Genomic DNA, 21,860 nt, shown 5'->3' on the forward strand with positions numbered 1-21,860 from the left:
ATTTATAAATGATCAAAGAGCTGAATATAATCTTTCTTCTTGAGACATTCGATTATGCACACGCTTTCGATACGGTATGAATCAAGATTCGTGCGTTGAGAAAGGGTTCTCCTGACCGTCCGATCGGTCCTTGGCATATGATGGCGTGCCTCTTGTCGTCATCGCCCATTCGCCCACACGAGCCTACCCAAAGAGCCCAGAGCCCGGGAGGTTACTTCGCTGCCTGAGGAGTCCCCGGCACCGGAGGTCTTGCTACCGGCTGGCGGCTTCTTCTTCCGTTCCTCCCCAAGTCCTCTTCCCGGAGGAATCATGATCGTCTGCGTCGCCGTTGTCGGCCACCAGGTCAGGACCCTCACCGCCCCACTCGGCCCTCGCGTCCGATCGTGCAGATCTGGCCTGATGCGATCTCGTCGTGAGCTTTTCCGTCGGTGCTGCAGAACAATCCGCTGTACCTGCAGAGCTTCACGGAGGCGGACGACGCCCTCAAGCTCCACCACATCGTCCACTGCTCTCTCGACGTCATCGACGAGCGAGGTAGCTAAGCGTCTCACCCGCCGCCGCCGCTGAGGACCATCGTGATCCAGATCTAGACGTCCTTCTTTTTAGCCCGGCTGTGAATAGCTGGGAGCTCTAGTTAGTTTATATCTGTTCAAATCTCTAGTTTGCAGTCATTTGAGAAACGGAGGAGATCATGTTCGTTAAATTGTGTGCTTGTTGCTCTGGAGTTAAATTAAAACTGAAATTTAGAAGCTGCATCACCAGTTTCAGGTCAGAAGAATCAAAATCTACTCTTCCAATTATATGGGGCCTGGCATTTGCCTGCCAGGCCTCCAACCAAAACAGGCCCTTAGTTACTGGAATGAGCATTAAAACTTGAGAATCGATCCAACTTGTACAAAAGGGGGCAAATTCAAATCATGTGGCATATGCGGACAAGAGCAGACCTGCCTTGTGAGGGCTTGGATATGCATAGAAGCTTAGTGGTTCTAGATGATTATTATGGACAAATGCAATGGTTGATTCAATCTTATTAGTGTAGTTTTAACCCAGTGATTTATTGGCATACAGAAATATCAATCTCCTTTTTCTCAGTGCTGTTAGGCTATTGCTTTTTTTTTTCATCTGAGAGACATTCTGTCGTTTTCTTATCTGCCTCAACATTCGTTCTGTTGACAGTGAGCAATCCTAAGAGGAGTGCACCTACATTGAATGAGACATTTTTGGGTCTTCTATACCCAACTGAGAACTACAAAGTGTAAGTCTCTTCCAGTTTTTTAGTTATTTGCTTAATTTGCCTGATGGCATATGCCTCCATTAGTTACAGAAGTTTCAAAAATATATTGTTTATATTTTCAAAAAAAAATCTACTTGAATGATTCACAAATGCGTTAAAACAATGACTACCAACTAAATATTTATGTGTTCCCTTGTCGCCAACTAAAGGGGTGTTTGAATGCACTATAGCTGATAGAACTAATAATTATATGTTAAAATTAGCTGAATACATCCAAACACTCTAGCTACTTTTAGCAAATTAGCTAATAGTTAGCTAGCTAATTCTACTAGCAAGTTTCAAAAATATATTGTTTGAATGCACTAGCTAATTCTATTTAGCCAACTAACTAATAGCTCTAGTGCATTCAAACACCCCCTAAATGTTCCTGTTAATAGCACTGCAATTCTTTTTGGCTCCCAATCGCTAGGAAATCGTTTAGTTATTATGATCTATCATGTGCAGGTATGGCTATTTGACAAACACAAAGGTCAAATTTATCATGGTCACGACTGATCTTGATGTCAAAGATGCAGATGCCAGAAATGTAAGCTCCTCAGTGGTTTAACTGTGCCATTTTTAATAAAACATGTTAGCATATGTATCCAACATATATATAACATACTCCCTCTGTTTCAAAATAATATTCGTTTTAGCTCTTGATTTTTATGTCTATTCAACTAGATGAATGAGATGATGAATGTAGACACATATATAGAACACATACACCAAGCATTGTATGAACCTACTAAAATGCTGAAACAAGTTTTATCTTGGGACGGAGGGAGTATATTTTATTTCATTTCACCGGGTAGCACAAAGATATTTGCATCAGAGTACAGCTGTTCAGTTTCTCAATCTAGCATTGTGAATCAAGTGTTCCCTGAGAAGTTCTACATGGCCTGTTTCTTCTTTTTTAGGATGCACTGAAATAAGATTGTGTAACCATTTTAAGTTCACACGTGATTTGATGCTCATGCTTGACCTGCTATGTGTGCAAAAGAATACCGGCTCATGTTCATCTCCTTTCCTCAGTTTTTCAGGAAGTTCCATGCTGCATATGTAGATGCCGTCTCGAACCCGTTCCATGTCCCAGGGAAGAAGATTGCTTCAAGAAGCTTTGGTGCAAGAGTAAGCACCATCGTTAAATCCTTCGGTTCAGGGACCAGTTGATCGAATGCTACTTTTGTCAGACTTTCTGTAATCAAACATATGTGTTCTCTCCCTGTTTGACAAAATTACTCCCTACCGTGTACTTGTCTGGTGAACGAGATGCTATTGGTACTGATTGCTGAACAAAGAAAAATAGTGGTTTATTCATTCAAAATCCTCCTCAATTCCATCCAATCTCTCTCAATTAAGGCCTTGTTCGTTTAGACCAATCCAGCTCTGGATTAGATGGATGAATTGGAATTAAATCCATATTACAATCCATATCCCAAAATAATCTAAACTTACTCATTTTTTTTATTCGTTTAAACCAATCATGAATTATATTTCAAAATTTTATTTTTAAACTGTAGAGCGATTATATCCATAGCTCAATAGATATGAAACAAATACATTAAGACTCCATGGATTATACAAGTTTATATTATAATCCATGAATCAAAAGAATAACTAACTTTGATAATATATGGATTAAATGATGGATTTAATCTCACCATGTGATTGGATGTGTGGTATGGATTCACCTAATTTAGAGCCGGATTAAATCTATGGTGAGATTTCATCTCTTATAACCGAACAAGACCTAATATGGTTTAGAGACGGAAGGAACAATGCTGCAAAGTCAAAGGGTTGGAACCTACGATGGGTTGGGAGCCATCCATGTATAGCAATTCAGTTTTACCACATAATGCTCTATCCAAGCAAATAATTCAGCTCTCCTTTTTTGTCAATATAATGCATTCTTAGATTCTGTTTGTTTACTCCTAGATTATATAAGTTAGATTATAGTGAAAGAGTAGAAAGATAAAATATCATTTGGAGATTACAAATAAGCTATTCAATACTAACTTATTTCAGCTTATTTATGATACTGAAATTTTACTCTCACACTTTTTCACCATAATCTAACTTATATAATTTAAGAGAAAAACAAACACACCCTTAGACTTAGTTTGAGTACCCTAGTATTGATTACAATCCACATGTATTGATGTGGATTATGGTGTAACTTAAATTAAATTACACTCCAATCTACCTCAATACATGTGGATTGATGTCAATACTAAAATACCCAAACAAAACATTAGTCCCTATTTATTTCCTTCTAAGATTATATAATGCAGCTTATGGATTATATAAGCACCTATTGACTTGTTTATGGATTATCATAATCTAGTTATATAAATTACATAATTCATCTAATAATCTCTATTGTTTGTTTACCTCTCAACTTAAACAAACATGGCCATTGTTTTATAAAGATAGCATAATATCTATTTACTAATAAATGATTAGTAACACGTATTTTATAAAGCTAGCATAGGTGTTTGCGTCTATACTAATGTAATGTCTATTTACTAGTAAATGATTAGTAACAAATCTTTTGTAAAGCTAGCAAAACACGGTGTTGTCATAACCAGTGTTTCAAATCATCTGCTAAGTCATGCTGTGCACCTCCTTAAACAGCAAATAGCTGGCTATAGTGGGCTGTACCGTTAGCAGATAGCTAAATTATAACTAGATTAGTTCCTATGGCCATAGCCATACATTGTCTAACTATACCGGCCATAGTTAGACAAGTATTTTAACTTAAACAAACATGGCCATAACTATCTTTATTGTTACTAATCATTTACTAATAAATAGATATTAGGCTATCTCAATAGCTTACTCATCCAAATCTATCATTTTAAACCTCACTCTGTAAACAATGTAGTTTACAGTGTAAAACAATGTTTTGCATGACTATATATACACATGATTTGCTGGCTATAGCCTTACATTAGTACAGACGTGAAGATCTATGTACAGTTATGCACACTCATCCCTTATATGAATGTTAGTACCCACATTTTAGTTCTAGAGATTGACAAAATAATCATAGATGTTTCACATTACTAATAAACTTTGTTAACTATTAGTTGTTAATAGTAAAGCATGCCACTTGACTCCTGCTAACCACAATAATATATGGACTTAGAGCATCTCCAACAATGCCTCAAACTAGTGCCTCAAATTGAAATATAAGACTCTACACAGAAAAAACTACTTTAACAGTGTCTCATTTCATAAAATTTGGTCAAAAAACTATAGGTCACCTTCTCAAGTGCCTCAAATATACTACACCGTAGTGGACTGCCCTATAATCTAGATTTGGGGCTTTACTGTTGGAGCGAGGTATTTTGTTGGTGTCTTAAATTCTATAAAATATACTCATTTTTAAAATATAGGGCATTTTTATAGATCACGTTGTTGGAGATGTTCTTATAAGCTTAAGTGGAGCTTTATTCCAAGTTACTATATCTTAGTATACGTGTGCCTAAACTAAGATGGCCAACATTTCACAACCATAGTCACCTTTCATGTGAACATCATAGTCCAACATCACAAAACCATAATTTTTTTCTGGGCTTCCTTGGTTATATAATGCTCACAATAATACTACTCGCCTAGCCGTGATAGTTACATTGAAAATAACCATATGTAATGGCTCCTATATACATAACTTAATTTATCTAACTCATTTAGAGTCTTTAAATAAAAAACAGAATACATAGATCAGATTAGTTAAATTAATATGCTCAATCACTTGATGAGAAGACGATAGGTTACAACCTTTTATCGGTGCTATAGCGATCATCTTACTTTCTTCACTAAGTGTACGCACAAAACATTATAACTCCTATTTGTTACGATTTATGTTTCAATTTGCTGACCAATTCCAAAACTACATGGACGAGCTTGTTTAGCCTCTCATGAGTTTAGTTCCTATTTGTTATCTCTTGGTCCCTATTTACATCTATTTAGGCACACATTTAAAACCAAGATACTCACCTGATCAAGGTAGGAGTATATTACAACCACAAATAGTTGCTTTCTCTAAACGTTATGTAGACCTAGCACTGTCGTAGTATCACAAAACATTATCTTTATCTTCTGATCAAAGTAGCTCGCACAACGAACCAAAAGAAGTATACGCTGCTGAAATGATTTGGCAAAAGCAGACCAAGTCTTCGGCTTGTTTCTCCTTGCAGCCAGTTCAAAAGAAACAGCAAGAGGAGGTTAAGTTTACACATAATGTTGGCAAGTGTGATAAAATATTCGATGGGTTACTCAAAAACGACAACATTAAAATAAATCATATTGTCCCATATGCCGACGAACTCAAGCGTTGGGCATACTGTAGATGACACAACTCATTTGCTCATGTTGATTGTAATGTGTTTCAGCGACAGATCTAATCGACCATTAACGAGGGACGATTGAAATTTCAGAAAATGCATGTGCACACAGAGTCGTTCCCTAAAAAGTCTTGATTCGGTCCAACGTGGCCGATGAGGGCAAAGGCAAGGAGGTCATCATCGGCGATGCACGAGAGGAAAGGCAAGGAGATTCTCAGGGCTCAGCCCAGGTCGCGGACAATCCGCCCACCTGAGGCCGGACGGTCCGATCTGAGAGCACCTAGAGGGTGGGTGAATAGGTGATCCTGTGAAATCAAACACTAAATAGCCACAAAACTTAGTTATGAATGAGTTAGTGCGACTAAGTATCTTTGAGGCGAGTTCTTGTGAACAAAACAATCACAGAGAAAGCAACACAAGAGACACGCGATTTTTATCCCGTGGTTCGGCCAAGTAACACTTGCCTACTTCCACGTTGTGGCGTCCCAATGGACGAGGGTTGCACTCAACCCCTTTCAAGTGATCCAATGATCAACTTGAATACCACGACTTTCTTCCTTATAGTCTTTTTCCTGTTTGCGAGGAATCTCCACAAGTTGGAGCCTCTCGCCCTTACAATATTGATCACAAAGAACACACAAGAGTAAGGTTGGGAAGAACAACACACACAAGACTCAAATACGTAGCACAACCACGCACACAAGTCACGACTTGAGCTCGAAACACAACGCACGGAGTTCACAACTCAAATGGAGCTCAAATCACTATCACAAAGAATCGAATGCGTGAAGTTGGAGTCTTGGAGTCTTAGGATGCTTAGTGAATACTTGGGTGACTCCTCCATGCGCCCAAGGATCCCTTTTATAGCCCCAAGGCAGCTAGGAGCCGTTGGAGGCCTACTGGGAAGGCCAAACTTGCCTTCTGTCGGGTGGTGCACCGGACAGTCCGGTGCACCACCGGACAGTCACTGTAGCTGTCCGGTGCGCGATCTCCTTCCTTTTCTGGTGCATCCGACTGATGGTCCTTGGGGTCAGTTGGCGCACCGGACAGTCCGGTGCGCCCAACCGACCGTTGTTGTGGGCCACGCGTCGCCTGCGGATTGCGCGGTCGACCGTTGGCACATACGACCGTTGACTCACCGGACAGTCCGGTGCACCACCAGACAGTCTGGTGAATTATAGCCACGTCGTCCCTTTGCTTTTCCCGAGGGCGGCGAGTTCGCCGTGGATGACTCACCGGACAGTCCGGTGCACCACCGGACCGTCCGGTGAATTATAGCCGTACGCCGTCGTCGAGTCCCGAGAGCAGCCTTTTCACGCGGACTAGCCTGGCGCACCGGACAGTGTCTGGTGCACCACCGGACAGTCCGGTGTGCCAAGCCGAGCTGGAGTTGGCTGCACAGAGCCAAGTCTTTTTCCAATTCTTTTCTCACTGTTTCTAGCACTTAGACAAAACACATTAGTACTCAAAACAATGTACTAAGTCTAGAAACATACCTTGTTATATGATTTGCACTTTTTGCTTGTTTGGCACATAGCAACTCACTTACTATGTGTTGGACACTTAATCACTAAAACATTATAGAAATGGCCCAAGAGCACATTTCCCTTTTAATCTCCCCATTTTTGGTGATTTATGCCAACACATCAAAAAACAACCAAAATAAGTGCAACATCAATGCAAAATGTGGACCAAATTCTTTGCCACCACTTGGTTTGTTTTTGCAAATCAAATTCATTTTCCTATCTCTAAGTGAAACTCACTTGTTTGGGCATAAAGAGAGATAATCCAAGAGTGAAATTGATCAAGTGCCAAAAACTCCCCCTTTTCCCCATAATCAAAATTCTCCCCCATAAGAGACCAAATTTTGCAATTAGAGTATTTTGGACAAATCAAAGGTTCTAACTCTATTGTTTTCAGAATTCACAAGTGGTAGCTGATCCATTTGCTTTGGCCTTAATTTCTCTCCCTTTGGCATTAAGCACCAAAACGGGATCATTTTTGGCCCTTTAACCCCATTGCCTCACCAAAAATTTCAATTAAGAGCAAAAAGGCAATGAGAGCATAAGTATGAACTTGGAGGTGAGTACACTAATACTGGAGTGCAGTGGAAGTCTTTGCATGGTCTAAGTTCACCTTTCCCTTTCAATGCACCTTTGAGACTACATCAAGTATACTCAAACACAATGGTTAGTCTCAAAGGGTCAAGTTGTAGCACTTCTCCCGAAAAATCAACTAAGTAGAGTTTGTCGTCTAATACACCCTTAAAAGCTAATGAACCATCACTCCTTCTAAAGACAGATACATCAATGTTTGTAAAAAGACAATTGTAACCCATGTGACACAATTGACTTACTGACAGAAGGTTGTAACCAAGCGACTCTACTAGAAATACATTCGATATGGAGTGCTCGTTGGTGATGGCTATCTTGCCCAAACCCTTGTCCTTGCCTTGATTCCCATCTCCAAAGATAATCATATCTTGGGAATCCTTGTTCTTGACGTAGGAGGTGAACATCTTCTTCTCCCCCGTCATGTGGTTTGTGCATCCGCTGTCGATAATCTAGCTTGAGCCCCCGGATGCATAAACTTGCAAGGAATTTAAGCTTGGGTTTTAGGTACCCAACTCTTATTGGGTCCTGGTTAGTCACAATAGTTTTTGGAACCCATATACAGATTTTGTCTCCCTTGCATTTGGATCCCAATTTCCTAGCCACTACTTTTGCATTCTTACATGAAAGAACAAAAGAAGTGTTGCAAGCATGGAAAACAGTAGTAGATTTATTACACACTTTCCTAGGCACATGTTGCACAACATGATTTCTCCTAGGCCTACTTCTACCGTGAACAAAAGTAGAACTAGAGGCAAACATAGCATGTGAATCAAAAGCATCATGATCATAACTCCTATTATAATTGGAATGACTAGCAATTTTCCTATTATAAATGAAAGCATGATTCCTTTGAGTACTACTAGTCATAGGGGCCTTCCCTTTCTCCTTGGTGAGAATGGGAGCCTTTTGGCTTGTTAAGTTCTTGGTTTCCCTTTGAAAACCAAGTCCATCCTTAATTGAGGGGTGTCTACCAACAGTGTAGGCATCCCTAGCAAACTTTAATTTATCAAAATCATTTTTGCAAGTCTTAAGTTGAGCATTAAGACTTGCCATTTCATCATTCAATTTGGTAATAGAAATAAGGTGTTCATCACAAGCATCAACATCAAAGTCCTTACATCTATTACAAATAATGACATGCTCAACACATGAACTAGTTTTGACTTCCTCTAGCTTAGCATTTGATTCATCATTTAAACTTTTTAAACTAGAGACCGATTCATGGCAAATAGACAATTCAGAGGATAACATTTCATTTCTCTTAATTTCTAAGGCAAGGGATTTTTGCACACTAATAAATTTTTCATGTTCCTCATATAAAATGTCCTCTTGTTTTTCTAACAATCTATCCTTTTTGTTTAGAGCATCAATTAATTCATTGATTTTATCTACTTTAGCTCTATCTAAACCCTTAAATAAACTAGTGTAATCTACTTCATCATCAGAGGATTCCTCATCACTAGAAGAAGAGTACTTAGGGGAATCATGAATATGTACCTTCTTCTCCTTAGCCATGAGGCAAGTGTGGCGTTCGTTGGGGAAGAGCGAAGACTCGTCGAAGGCCGATGCCGCCAGTCCCTCATCGTCGGAGTCGGATGAGGAGCAGTCGAAATCCCATTCTTTTCCAAGATGAGCCTCGCCTTTCGCTTTCCTATAGATTTTCTTCTTCTCTTTCTTCCCATGTCTTTCTTTTTCCTGGTCATTTTCATTATCGGGACATTGAGCAATAAAATGACCAGTCTTACCGCATTTGAAGCAGGAGCGCTTTCCCCTTGTTTTGTTCTTGTTGGGGTACTCCTTGCGTCCTTTAAGTGCGGTCTTGAAGCGCTTGATGATAAGCGCCATCTCATCTTCGTTGAGGCCAGCAGCCTCCACTTGTGCCACCTTACTTGGTAGCGCCTCTTGCTACTGGTTGCCTTAAGAGCAACGGGTTGAGGCTCGTAGACGAGTAGTGGACCGTTGAGTGCATCGTCCACGTATCGAGCCTCCTTTACCATTATGCGCCCGCTCACGAATTTTCCGAGGATCTCTTCGGGCGTCATTTTGGTGTACCTGGGATTTTCACGAATAAGATTTACATGATGGGGGTCAATTACTGTAAATGACCTTAGCATGAGTCGGATGATGTCATGGTTCGTCCATCTTGTGCTTCCATAGCTTCGAATCTTGTTGACCAGGGTCTTGAGCCTGTTGTAGGTTTGTGTTGGCTCCTCTCCCCTGATCATCGCAAATCTTCCCAGCTCGCCTTCCACCAACTCCATTTTGGTGATCATGGTGGCGTCGTTTCCCTCATGAGATATCTTGAGGGTGTCCCAGATTTGTTTGGCATTGTCCAAGCCACTCACCTTATTGTACTCATCCCTGCAAAGAGATGCTAGCAATACAGTAGTAGCTTGGGAATTCTTATGAATTTGCTCATTTATAAAAATGGTATTGTCAGTACTATCAAAGTGCATTCCGTTTTCAACAATTTTCCAGATGCTAGGATGGAGAGAAAATAAATGACTATGCATTTTATGTCTCCAGAAAGAATAGTCTTCTCCATCAAAGTGGGGGGGGGAGAGTTCCCAAGAGGAATTGATAGCAAATGAGCATTTGAATTAAATGGCATACGGGAATAATCAAATGAATAATTTTGATTAACCGTTTTCCTTTTTGAAGAGTCATCGTCTTCGTCGTGTGGTGAAGAAGACGAGACATCGCTATCGTAGTAGATGATCTTCTTGATGCGCCTCTTCTTCTTCTTCCCGTCTCTCTTCTTTTGACTCGAGCCTGAGTCAGTGGGCTTGTCATCTCTTGGCTCGTTGAAGACAGACTCCTTTTCCTTGTCGTTGACCACCATCCCCTTTCCCTTAGGATCCATCTCTTCGGGCGGTTAGTCCCTTAGATGAAGAGTACGACTTCGATACCAATTGAGATCACCTAGAGGGGGGGGTGAATAGGTGATCCTGTGAAATCAAACACTAAATAGCCACAAAACTTAGTTATGAAAGAGTTAGTGCGACTAAGTAGCTTTGAGGCGAGTTCTTGTGAACAAAACAATCACAGAGAAAGCAACACAAGAGACACGCGATTTTTATCCCGTGGTTCGGCCAAGTAACACTTGCCTACTTTCACGTTGTGGCGTCCCAATGGACGAGGGTTGCACTCAACCCCTTTCAAGTGATCCAATGATCAACTTGAATACCACGACTTTCTTCCCTATAGTCTTTTTTCCGTTTGTGAGGAATCTCCACAAGTTGGAGCCTCTCGACCTTACAATATTGATCACAAAGAACACACAAGAGTAAGGTTGGGAAGAGCAACACACACAAGACTCAAATACACAGCACAACCACGCACACAAGTCATGACTTGAGCTCGAAACACAACGCACGGAGTTCACAACTCAAATGGAGCTCAAATCACTATCACAAAGAATCGAATGCGTGAAGTTGGAGTCTTGGAGTCTTAAGATGCTTAGTGAATGCTTGGGTGACTCCTCCATGCGCCTAGGGGTCCCTTTTATAGCCCCAAGGCAACTAGGAGCCGTTGGAGGCCAACTGGGAAGGCCAAACTTGCCTTCTGTCGGGTGGTGCACCGGACAGTCCGGTGCACCACCGGACAGTCACTGTAGCTGTCCGGTGCGCGATCTCCTTCCTTTTCTGGCGCATCCGACCGTTGGTCCTCGGGGTCAGTTGGCGCAACGGACATTGTCCGGTGCACACCGGACAGTCCGGTGTGCCCAACCAACCGTTGCTGCGGGCCACGCGTCGCCCGCGGATTGCGCGGCCGACCGTTGGCGTAGGCGACCGTTGGCTCACCGGACAGTCCGGTGCACCACTGGACAGTCCGGTGAATTATAGCCACGTCGCCCCTTTGCTTTTCCCAAGGGCGGCGAGTTCGCCGCGGATGACTCACCGGACCGTCCGGTGAATTATAGCCGTACGCCACCGTCGAGTCCCGAGAGCGGCCTTTTCACGCGGACCAGCCTGGCGCACCGGACAGTCCGGTGTACCAAGCCGAGCTGGAGTTGGCTGCACAGAGCCAAGTCTTTTTCCAATTCTTTTCTCACTGTTTCTAGCACTTAGACAAAACACATTAGTACTCAAAACAATGTACTAAGTCTAGAAACGTATCTTGTTATATGATTTACACTTTTTGCTTGTTTGTCACATAGCAACTCACTTACTATATGTTGGACACTTAATCACCAAAACATTATAGAAATGGTCCAAGGGCACATTTCCCTTTCACGATCTTTTTCAGAAAAGTCCAGCACTTTAAGCCAGACAGTCTGACTGCTTCCAGAGAGTGCTGCAGCATGAGTCCGATGTCGCGGACGCTCCAGTCTTCGAGGCCGGACGGTCCGTAGACGCGGAGGGAGCGCCTAATTCCTCTGAAAGAGGCATAATAGAGAAATTTAGGGATCTCGACAAGTTAGAACAGGGGTTTACATCGGTCGATCATTTAGAGGAGATTAACACAAGAGATAATAAAACTCCGAGGCTGGCTTTTGTAAACAAGACTCTAGAGGCCGATCCTAGGATGAAATGATCAGTCTATCAAAAGATTATTCCGATTGCTTTGCTTGGAATTACACTGAGATGCCAGAATTAAGCCGAGAGATAGTAGAACATCGGCTACCTATTAAATCCGGTTTCAGGCCTTTCAAGCAGAGACCAAGATCATTTCGTCCAGATTTACTCCCACGGATAAAAGAAGAAATCCATTGGCCCACTGGCTTTTAAGAAGCTAATTTTATTAGACCTTGTAGATATGCAGAGTGAGCCTCCTATATTATGTTGTTGGAGAAGAAATAAGTTTAGAGTGTGCATTGATTTCCGCAATTTAAATAGAGCAACTCCTAAGGATAAATATCCTATGCCTATAGCCGACATGTTGATTAATAATGCATCAGAAAATAGTATTATTAGCTTTCTTGATGATAATGCCGGATATAATCAGATCTTTATGTCCGAAGATGCGTCTAAAACAACATTTATATGTCTAAGCTTCATTGATTTATTTGAGTGAGTTGTCATGACATTTGGTCTAAAAAAATGTTGGTGCTACTTATACGTGCGCCCCAGGCGTGGACCGTCCGGCTCGTAAGGCAGGAACCATAGCCTTTGCGCCAGGTCGTGGACTCTTCGGTCCTGGCCGCGGATCATCCGCGCTTCCGCAGAGAGCACCGCCGCCGGTATTCTTTACAGTGATTGACGTTTGGATCGGGTCAACAGGAGAAGACTTCCTTTCGTTTTCTAGAAATGAATATCTTGCTGGCTCAGATTCGATCCAGATTTTGAATTCAATACGTAGCAAAGCTAGCTTCACTTTCTTGTCTTATATTTCACTTCCTGTTTGTTTTGGCAGCCTTCTTCTAAAAGGAAAATGTCTTCGCTCCAATCTCCGACCTTCGTCCTCCTACGGGAAGCCTAGAAGGCTAGAGAGCCTAGTAGCACTGATCTCCGCGTAGCTGATCGACGTCCCCGCTTCCTCTTCCTGGCGTTGCCCGCGTCGGCGCCGATCACCGGCCTCGTGGCGGCGTAGACGTCCGACAGGAGGCGGCACCTCTTCCTCGCCCTCCTGTCCAGCTCCATCGTTCCCAGGCCGAGACCGGCCACCTCCGCTCTTTCCTCCCACGCCGCGACGCCCGCGCACGTGTTCACGGACCGCGGCGACTCCGGCCCCGACGCCGTCTCGTCCCCTTCGCCGCTGCCGCTGAGCTGCACGAGGTGGTCCGCCACCGCCAGCTCTGCCTCCGTGAACAGGTCCCCGAGACCCAGACCGGGACCGATCTCCCGCCCGCCCGCAAGCGACGCACAACCCACGGACATGGCTGCCTGCGGCAGGACGGTTTCGTCGAGAAGAGGAGAGGGACCGAGGGGGGAGGCGAGCTCAGTGGAGGAGGGAATCCGAAATTATGGGTGTGGGCTGGGCCGACCTGGAAGAACTGGTTCGGGCGAACCGCTCGGGCCTTTTATAGCCGAACGAAACCGACCTGACCGTTTGGTGGGAGTCAGTGGAGCGGCTGGCTAACGGGTGGCGATGGCATGCATGACCGCATGAGCAGGCCAAAGGTTCAGCTTCAGTTTGCCTTCTACTACGAGGTACTAGAATACAGAAAATCTAGGTACATAATTCACTCGTATTTATATAGATAGAATAGCTCTATCAATAAAGCTAAATGTGATTATAACAATTCTGGCTTCCTTTCAAAATATCAGTCTTCTTTCCAAAGAGTTTGACGCAGGGGAGGCACATGGACGCGCCCCGGTCCTATGATTTTGAGCCCCATGTAAACTTATTGTGATAGACCTTCTATACTGTATATTTTATATATATAAATAATATATGTTAATTTTATTTACAAAAGCATAAACAAATACATTGATAAATATTCAATTTAATATGTCTAATAATTATCGAGAAATAAAGTCGAACGAAATAATAATATATTTAGTGTTAGTTTGTCATTCCTATTTTTTCATTTGAAAATAAACTAATTATCCTTAAGCCCTGTTTGTTTTGTTGGAATTGAATTCCATTCTAATAATTATAATTTCGATAAAACTAATTAAGCTACGAGCGTGTGATATGCGATCGGTGACGACAGTGAGAACGAGACTGGTTCTATGCAGCGGTGTAGAAGGCCTTCAACCAACGCTTTAGCCTGACATGTACGTCGTTTATTCTGCTTCTATGTGATTTAGTAAAACAATAATTTAACATCAACCCTACTATTCTATTATATATTGGGTCCCTTTCTTTCGTGGGCCCCCGGCGGTCGCCTCCGCTGCATGGCCCTAGGGCCGGCCCTGAATTGGACGCACGACGATGGAATTCAAGTCAGGAGCCGAAGAGAGGAGGCGCAGCCTCGGCTAGGGCGTAGATGGTCACGTAATTGTTTGAATAGTGCAAACGGTCATATAAAACATTGTTTTGTATTATAGATTATACTAATATATATAGAGTAAGGCTATTGGGAGCCCTGAGCTTCCAAATATATGATGGAAGCCCCAACTGCCCCTGCACCACCCGACCAGACCAGTCCCAACCGTCCCATGCACCACCCGACCAGACCAGTCTGCCCATCTCCACCCACCACGTCCATCCCTGCATGCGCGTTTTTTGTTTCCATTTGCATGTACAACAAAATTGAAAGGCAAGCACACAAATCTAAGAGATGGATTGACATGCATAGAAACAAAAAATCTGATTTGATTGTTTTATTCTGTCCATGTAGCTAATCTCGTTAGAAACATTTTATAATATATACTGATATTAATTATGCTACCCGGTGTAGATATTTATGCAATACGGTATGCCGCATAAAAAATTAGTTTCCTGCTGTATGTGCACAAATTTAGGATGACAAGAATGTGTGTTGAGAGGAAATAGATTGACATGCATGGAAACAAAAAATCTGATTTAAATATTTTATTTCTCCCATAAATATAGCATCTATACAAACAGCCATACATCTAGGCTCGTTACAACCAGTTTATGATATATACTGATGTTAATTATGCTACACAGTGTAGCTATTTATGCAGTGTGGCACATCACGTAAAAAATCAGTTTCCTACTGCATGCACACAAATTTAGGATGTCAAATAATGTGCGTTGAAAGAAAATAAATAGGCATGCATGGAAACAAAAAAAAATCTAATTTAAATTATTAATTTCATCCATAAAAATAGGATCTCTCCAACAGCCATGAAGCTAAGCTTGTTGGAACCAGATTATGACATATACTGATACTAATCATGCTACACGGTGTAGATATTTATGTAGTGTGGTACACCGTATAAAAATTTATTTCCTGCTGCATACGCACAAATTTAGGAGGGTAAGAATGTGAGTCAAAATGAAATGGATTGTCATGCATAGAAACAAAAAATCTGATTTAAATGATTTATTTCGTCAATAAAAATATGATCTCTACAACAGCCCTGCATCTAGGCTCATTACAAACAATTTATGATGTATACTGATACTAATTATGCTACACGATAAAGGTATTTATGCATTACAGTACACTACTTAAAAATTGGCATGCGAGTCACTGTTTGGACGCATCTCCATGTTCGATCGTAAACCTTTACTTTTGAGTGTAAAACCTCTCAGTTTTGAGCGTAAATACCAAGCTAATGTAAAGGTTAGAAACCTCATATACACACTGAGTTAGGTAACGAGATAATGCATATAAATCTATAAACGTTTGCATAAAATATGAATAGAAATATCATAAACAGACAATAGATGGAAGGGTAGCCATTGACTAAAATATATGTCGTAAACACCTATTGACGTTGGCATAAATATGTATATAGAGAAGTGTCGGCGTTTCGAGACAGGGGGGTCCCTAAGCCGACGAGTGAGTGTGCTGCGTGCCCCAGCCCAGATGGGTCGAGCGCGTGGGCGAGCGCGAAGGGGGGAGAGGCGAGGTGGCCGGAGTCGAGTGTGAGAGAGGTGGAAGTCCCGCGGCCTTCGTGTTCGTCCCGCGCCCAGGTCGGGTGCGCTTGCAGTAGGGGGGTTACAAGCGTCCACGCGGGTGAGGGAAGCGAGCGGCCCCAAGAGAGCGCCTGTCCCGTCCTCGGTCCCGCGCGGCCAACCTCCTCTAAGAAGGCCCTGGTCCTCCCTTTTATAGTCGTAAGGAGAGGATCCAGGTGTACAATGGGGGGTGTAGCAGAGTGCTACGTGTCTAGCGGAGGGAGAGCTAGCGCCCTAGGTACATGCCAATGTGGCAGCCGGAGAGATCTGGGCACCCTGCTGGCATGATGTCGTGGCTGTCGGAGGTGCGGCGGAGCCTGGCGGAGGGACAGTTGTTGGAGCGGTCGAGTCCCTGCTGACGTCGTCCTGCTTCCGTAAGAGAGCTGGGGGCCGCCGTCGTCATAGAGCTTGTGGAGCGCCATCATTGCCCCTCCGGCGGAGCTGGCCGGATGGGACGCCGGTCTTGTTCTCCGTGACCCGAGTCGATTCGGGGTAGGATGATGATGGCGCTTCCTGTTGACGTGGCGGTCTGTGCCCTAGGCAGGGCGACGTGGGGGTTCCTCCGAAGCCGAGGTTGAGTCTGTCTTCCGTTGCCGTGGCCGAGCCCGAGCCAAGGGGTCGGGCGAGGCGGAAGTCGTTCGGCCGAGGCCAGGGCGGAGTCCGAGCCCTGGGGTCGGGCGAAGCGGAGTTTCGTCATCTTCCGGGTGTTAGCCCGAGTCCGAGCCCTGGGGTCGGGCGGAGCGGAGTTCGCCGTCTTCCGGGTCTTAGCCCGAGTCCGAGCCCTGGGGTCGGGCGGAGCGGAGTTCGCCGTCTTCCGGGTCTTAGCCCGAGTCCGAGCCCTGGGGTCGGGCGGAGCGGAGTTCGCCGTCTTCCGGGTCTTAGCCCGAGTCCGAGCCCTGGGGTCGGGCGGAGCGGAGTTCGCCGTCTTCCGGGTCTTAGCCCGAGTCCGAGCCCTGGGGTCGGGCGGAGCGGAGTTCGCCGTCTTCCGGGTCTTAGCCCGAGTCCGAGCCCTGGGGTCGGGCGGAGCGGAGTTCGCCGTGGCGCCTTTGGCAAGGCCTGACTGCCTGTCAGACTCACTCTGTCGAGTGGCACTGCAGTCGGAGTGGCGCAGGCGGCGCTGTCCTTCTGTCAGACTGGCCAGTGGAGCGGTGGAGTGACGGCGGTCACTTCGGCTCTGCCGGGGGCGCGTGTCAGGATAAAGGTGTCAGGCCACCTTTGCGTTAAATGCCCCTGCAATTTGGTCAGTCGGTGTGGCGATTTAGTCAAGGTTGCTTCTGAGCGAAGCCAAGGCCTCGGGCGAGCCGGTGATGTGTCCGCCATAAAAGGGGGCCTCGGGCGAGACGGAAGTCTCTCGAGGTCGGCTGCCCTTGGCCGAGGCTAGGCTCGGGTGAAGCGTGATCGAGTCACTCGTGTGGACTGATCCCTGACTTAATCGTACCCATCAGGCCTTTGCAGCTTTATGCTGATGGGGGTTACCAACTGAGAATTAGGCGTCTTGAGGGTACCCCTAATTATGGTCCCCGACAGTAGCCCCCGAGCCTCGAAGGGAGTGTTAGCACTCGCTTGGAGGCTTTTGTCGCACTTTTTTGCAAGGGGACCAGCCTTTCTCGGTTGCATTTCGTTCCGGTGGGTGCGCGCGAGCGCACCCGCCGGGTGTAGCCCCCGAGGCCTCGGAGGAGTGGTTACACTCCTTCGAGGTCTTAATACCTCGCGTAACGCTTCGGCTGGTCTGGTCGTTCCCTCATGCGAACTGGCCGTAGCCCGGGTGCACGGTCGGGGCCCAAGCTCTCGGGCTGGTATGTTGACGCTGTCAACGATTTGGCCGGAGCCGGTTTTTGCGAGAGCAGCCCCCGAGCCTCTGCACAGGGCGAGAGGACGATCAGGGACAGACTCGACTTTTTACATACGCCCCTACGTCGCCTTTCCGCAAGGAGGAGGGGGGGAGTGCGCCATGTTACCCTCGATGGGCACCGAACATGGTGTCTCCGGTGAGCTGCAAGCGGGTAATCCGAGTGGACGTCCGTGCCCCGTTCGTTGGGGGTCGGCTAGGGGCCCAGAGGCACGCCCAAAAGTACCTGCGGGTGATTTGCCGGACCCGGTCCCCTGGCGACGGGGTCCGAGGGCTCGATGCCTCCCTCCGATGGGATTCCGTTACAAGATCGTTCCCGCTGGTCTCGGAAATGTCCTAGGGTACCTCGGGAGCGCAGCCCGAGCCTTGGTTATGTATCGAACGTACCCCTGGTCATCCCTCGCTCGGTGTGTGAGGCGACTGTGAACCCTTCGGGGGCCAGCCTTCGAACCCCTGATCAGTAATGGGCGCGGAGCCCGAGTAGCCTGAGGCGGCCATGGAACCCTTCGGAGGGCTGGCCTTCGAACCCCTGACCAGTAGTGGGTGTCGGGCCCACACGATCTGAGGCGGCTATTGAACCCTTCGGGGGGCTAGCTTTCGAACCCCTGATCAGTAGTGGGGGGCTCGGAGCCCGGTTCCTTCGCGGAGAAGGATCCCTTTCGGGGTATCCTCCTTTCCCGGTCCCTGTTGCAAGAGATAGAGAAAGAGGAAAACGGAAAAGGATACGAAATCGGACGACGTGGCGTACCTTTTCTGACGCGGTTATTATGGCGAAGGTGAAGCGTCGCGCGCTCCTCCCGTCAGGGACGCCGCTTGTCCCGCCGCGGAGTTAATGTGACGGGGCGAGTGGTTGGCGGGGCGGCCGTTGCGCGCGTGCGATCCGTTCGAGGAACGGGTCACGGGTGCACCGTCTCCATGCCGTGAGAGGAGGCTCTCTTGCTGTCCCAGGATGGGACGTGAGCCTGGCTGACGACGTGACCGCTGCGCCCGCCCGCCTGCCACCGCTATTACAGCCGGCCCACTTTCGGTCGCTTTGACCGACGCGCCAGGCTGGCGCTGTTGGGTCGCCTCGAGTCGCGGCATAGGCTCCGCAACCGAAGAGGCGCGATGGTGGCACAAGTGGCTGTGCGGTTGCTTGCATGCAGCAACTGGCGCGTCGGTTGCTCGACACGTGGGCTTGGGTTCCCAAGCTGGCGTGTCAGAAGTCGGAGAAGCGCGTCCGTCTGGCGCGGTTGCATGCCGCCTGCATGGCTGCTCGCCCCTTCTGCCCGTTGGTCTGGGCGAAAATGGGGGGTCGCTTGTAACCGCTGGACGGTTGTGCGCACCACGCGCGGCGGTTTGGCTTCTTCTGCCCTGAGCTGGTTTGTATGACATGCGGGACCCAGCCTCCGAGTCGCAGGGGAGGGCCTTGGAGCGTGTTGGAGAAGACTCAGCCCGCGGCGCCTGGGGGCGCACGTAGGGAGAGTTGCCTTTAAAAGGAGGGAGACTCCTTTCGGAAGGCAACCATGTCTTCTTCCTCCCTTAAGCGTTGTGTCTTCCCATCTTCCAAGCCCCCGGATGGGGGGTATCCGCCGCCTTTCCGCCTCCTCGTTGGAGGAACGCAACTCCATGGGAGTTGGTACCTCTCAGCCATCGTTCGGCTTCAAGGATTTTCATCAGCCGGCCCGGCCATATCCCCACGCCGACGACCACCCAGGATGGTGACCGCCGGTTTCTGGGTGGGGAAGAGCAAGCCGGGCTGCGATCTTGGTCCCACCCTCAGCTTCAAGGATGTTCATCATCCCCGCTGGGGCGGGAGCCACGCTGAGCCGGCGCTCTACCTTCCGCGCGGGTCCGCGGGTCGCCCTTTCCCGTGGCGTTTGGGGGTGGAGGCGCTCGCTGGCCCCGCGGACGGCGCGGACTTAGACAACGTGGGGCTGATCGACGGCGGGCGTCGTCACCTCCAGCGTGTCGGAGTCGTCGGCCGGGCTTCCGGCGGCCCCTCCCGCCGGAGGGTGACCGCCGCATCGTGTGCACGGGAGGACCACCCACGATTCCGCGCGCTGTTAGGGCGGCGTTCGTGTTCTGGGGTGGTCCTGCTTTTGCACCGGGACGGCGCCCTTGCGCAGAGGCCGGCGCCCCACTCGTCTGGGAGGATTTGAGTGGGGATCTGCCGGGGGGCTGGTGTCCCCTGCCATCGGCGCCGAGGCGGAGGCGGCTCGAGAAGTCCTCGTCACCGACGGGATCACTGCCACCACCCGCGCCCCGGGCCACCACGCCGGCGTGCTTGTCCTCGCCCCTCGAGCATCGGCGGGGGCGAGGGCAAGATCGCAGCAGCGCCGGCCCACTGTCGCCGTAGTCAGGATGGGCGGCGGCGAGCCGGCCCTCGGTCTTCTGTTGCTCCGCAGGCCTTCCCCATGGAGTGGGGTCGTTCGTACCTGCGGAGGGGGGAACCAGAGTTCCGTTCGTAATGGCACTTCGAATGCCAGTGTTTTTTGTTCATTGTGGCTGTCGGGGCCTGAACATGTATGTAATTTCGGCACGGAGCCGTGTTTTTTCCTCATTTTCGAGCACTAAGTCTCGCCTGTTGATTATCTAAACCGCTTTACCTAGCATGAGTCGCCCCGTGTCAAGGTGACGGGTGAGGTATCCGTATCCCGGAGGCGTAGGAATCCCTCGGCCCGTTCGGCCTTGTTGTCTGGGGCTCCTCTAGCTTAGTTAAAGAGACCCCTCGGCCGCCCTTCGGTGGACCGAGGCCAGGGGTAGCGATATCAGTATGAACAGAGGCGGAGTTGGCTCGAGAATGGGAACCTGGTTGGCCGGAGCCTAGCCGTGTTGTCCGTCAGCGGAGCCGACGCCAAAGTCGATCAGTCGAGGCCTCGGGTCGGGCTGGCGCCCTTGGAAGCCGGTTGACCGAGGCCCCAGGGGTAACCGGTCGAGCCGCCTGCTCGGGCCGGATTCCCGGAGGAGTCCCTGGACCGCGTCGCCGCCCGAGGCTGGGTCGGACTTTGCTGAAGACGTCGTCGATGCCGAGGGTGCTACGGCTCCCTTCAGCGTGAAGACCCGAGCCTGCAGGATCAGATCATCTCGTAGCGTGTGCTTTCTGCGGCCGCCGAGGCCAGAAAAACACACCCTCGCCGCGCTTGCGAAGCTGCGTCTTTTTTCCTCTTGTTTCGAGCATCTGGACTCTGTTGGTAACAGGGATGTTTGTGTGAGCGAGAGTTGCTTTTCGCGGAAGGGACGAGTGAGGTATCCGTATCCCAGAGGCGTGGGAATCCCTCGGCTCGGTCGGCCTTGCCGCTTACGCGTACTTTCACCCGTCCATGAGGCCCTGTCCCCGACTTAGTCGAGAAAGCTTGAAGGACTGCTTCGGCAGGAGAGCTTCCGAACGTGAAGACTTGTTCGGTCCACGGAGTCGCTTTATCCGAGCGCAAGTTACTTGTCGCAGAAGGTGATGAGTGAGGTATCCGTATCCCGGAGGCGTAGGAGTCCCTCGGCTCGGTCAGCCTTGGCTGCTTACGTGTACTCCGTCGTTTCCAGGATCCGCTTTCCGAAGTAGTCAAGAAGCACGAAAGAAATCCTACTAAAAAAGAGATCCTTTTTCGAGGAAAAATTCGACGCAGAGGGGGTCTCCCCCCTTTTAGCCCCCGAGGGAGGGTCGGGCTTTGCCGAGGCTAGGCCGGCCCTTCCTTGACGACTAAACTTTGCGTAGGTGCGAGGTATATGAACAACTTGAAAACATCTTAAGGGTAGAAGCGACGTAGCTGTTCGATGTTCCAAGCGTTGCCGTAGATCTCGCCTTGATTGTTGGCCAG

General features: G+C 47.5%; 2 protein-coding genes across 3 annotated transcripts; one reads left to right on the forward strand and one right to left on the reverse strand.

The window, feature by feature from the left end:
- Nucleotides 1-130: 130 nt before the first annotated feature.
- Nucleotides 131-2,610, forward strand: LOC100273959 (trafficking protein particle complex subunit 2-like protein). Of its 2 annotated transcripts, none has more exons than XM_008655334.4 (5): nucleotides 131-342; nucleotides 438-534; nucleotides 1,177-1,255; nucleotides 1,739-1,820; nucleotides 2,309-2,610. In XM_008655334.4, exons 1-5 carry the CDS (start codon nucleotides 310-312, stop codon nucleotides 2,444-2,446), a joined length of 429 nt encoding a protein of 142 aa, XP_008653556.1. In that variant the 5' UTR covers nucleotides 131-309; the 3' UTR covers nucleotides 2,447-2,610. The 2 variants fall into 2 exon arrangements, with proteins under 2 accessions (XP_008653556.1, XP_008653558.1); XM_008655336.4 differs by having other exon boundaries at nucleotides 459-534.
- Nucleotides 2,611-12,925: 10,315 nt separating this feature from the next.
- Nucleotides 12,926-13,653, reverse strand: LOC103633616 (uncharacterized). Its single transcript, XM_008655337.3, has one exon. The coding sequence runs from the start codon at nucleotides 13,556-13,558 to the stop codon at nucleotides 13,157-13,159; it is 402 nt and encodes a 133-aa protein (XP_008653559.1). The 5' UTR covers nucleotides 13,559-13,653; the 3' UTR covers nucleotides 12,926-13,156.
- Between the last annotated feature and the right edge of the window lie 8,207 nt (nucleotides 13,654-21,860).

Source organism: Zea mays, chromosome 7 (assembly GCF_902167145.1).
Source record: "Zea mays cultivar B73 chromosome 7, Zm-B73-REFERENCE-NAM-5.0, whole genome shotgun sequence".
Taxonomy (NCBI): Eukaryota; Viridiplantae; Streptophyta; class Magnoliopsida; order Poales; family Poaceae; genus Zea; species Zea mays.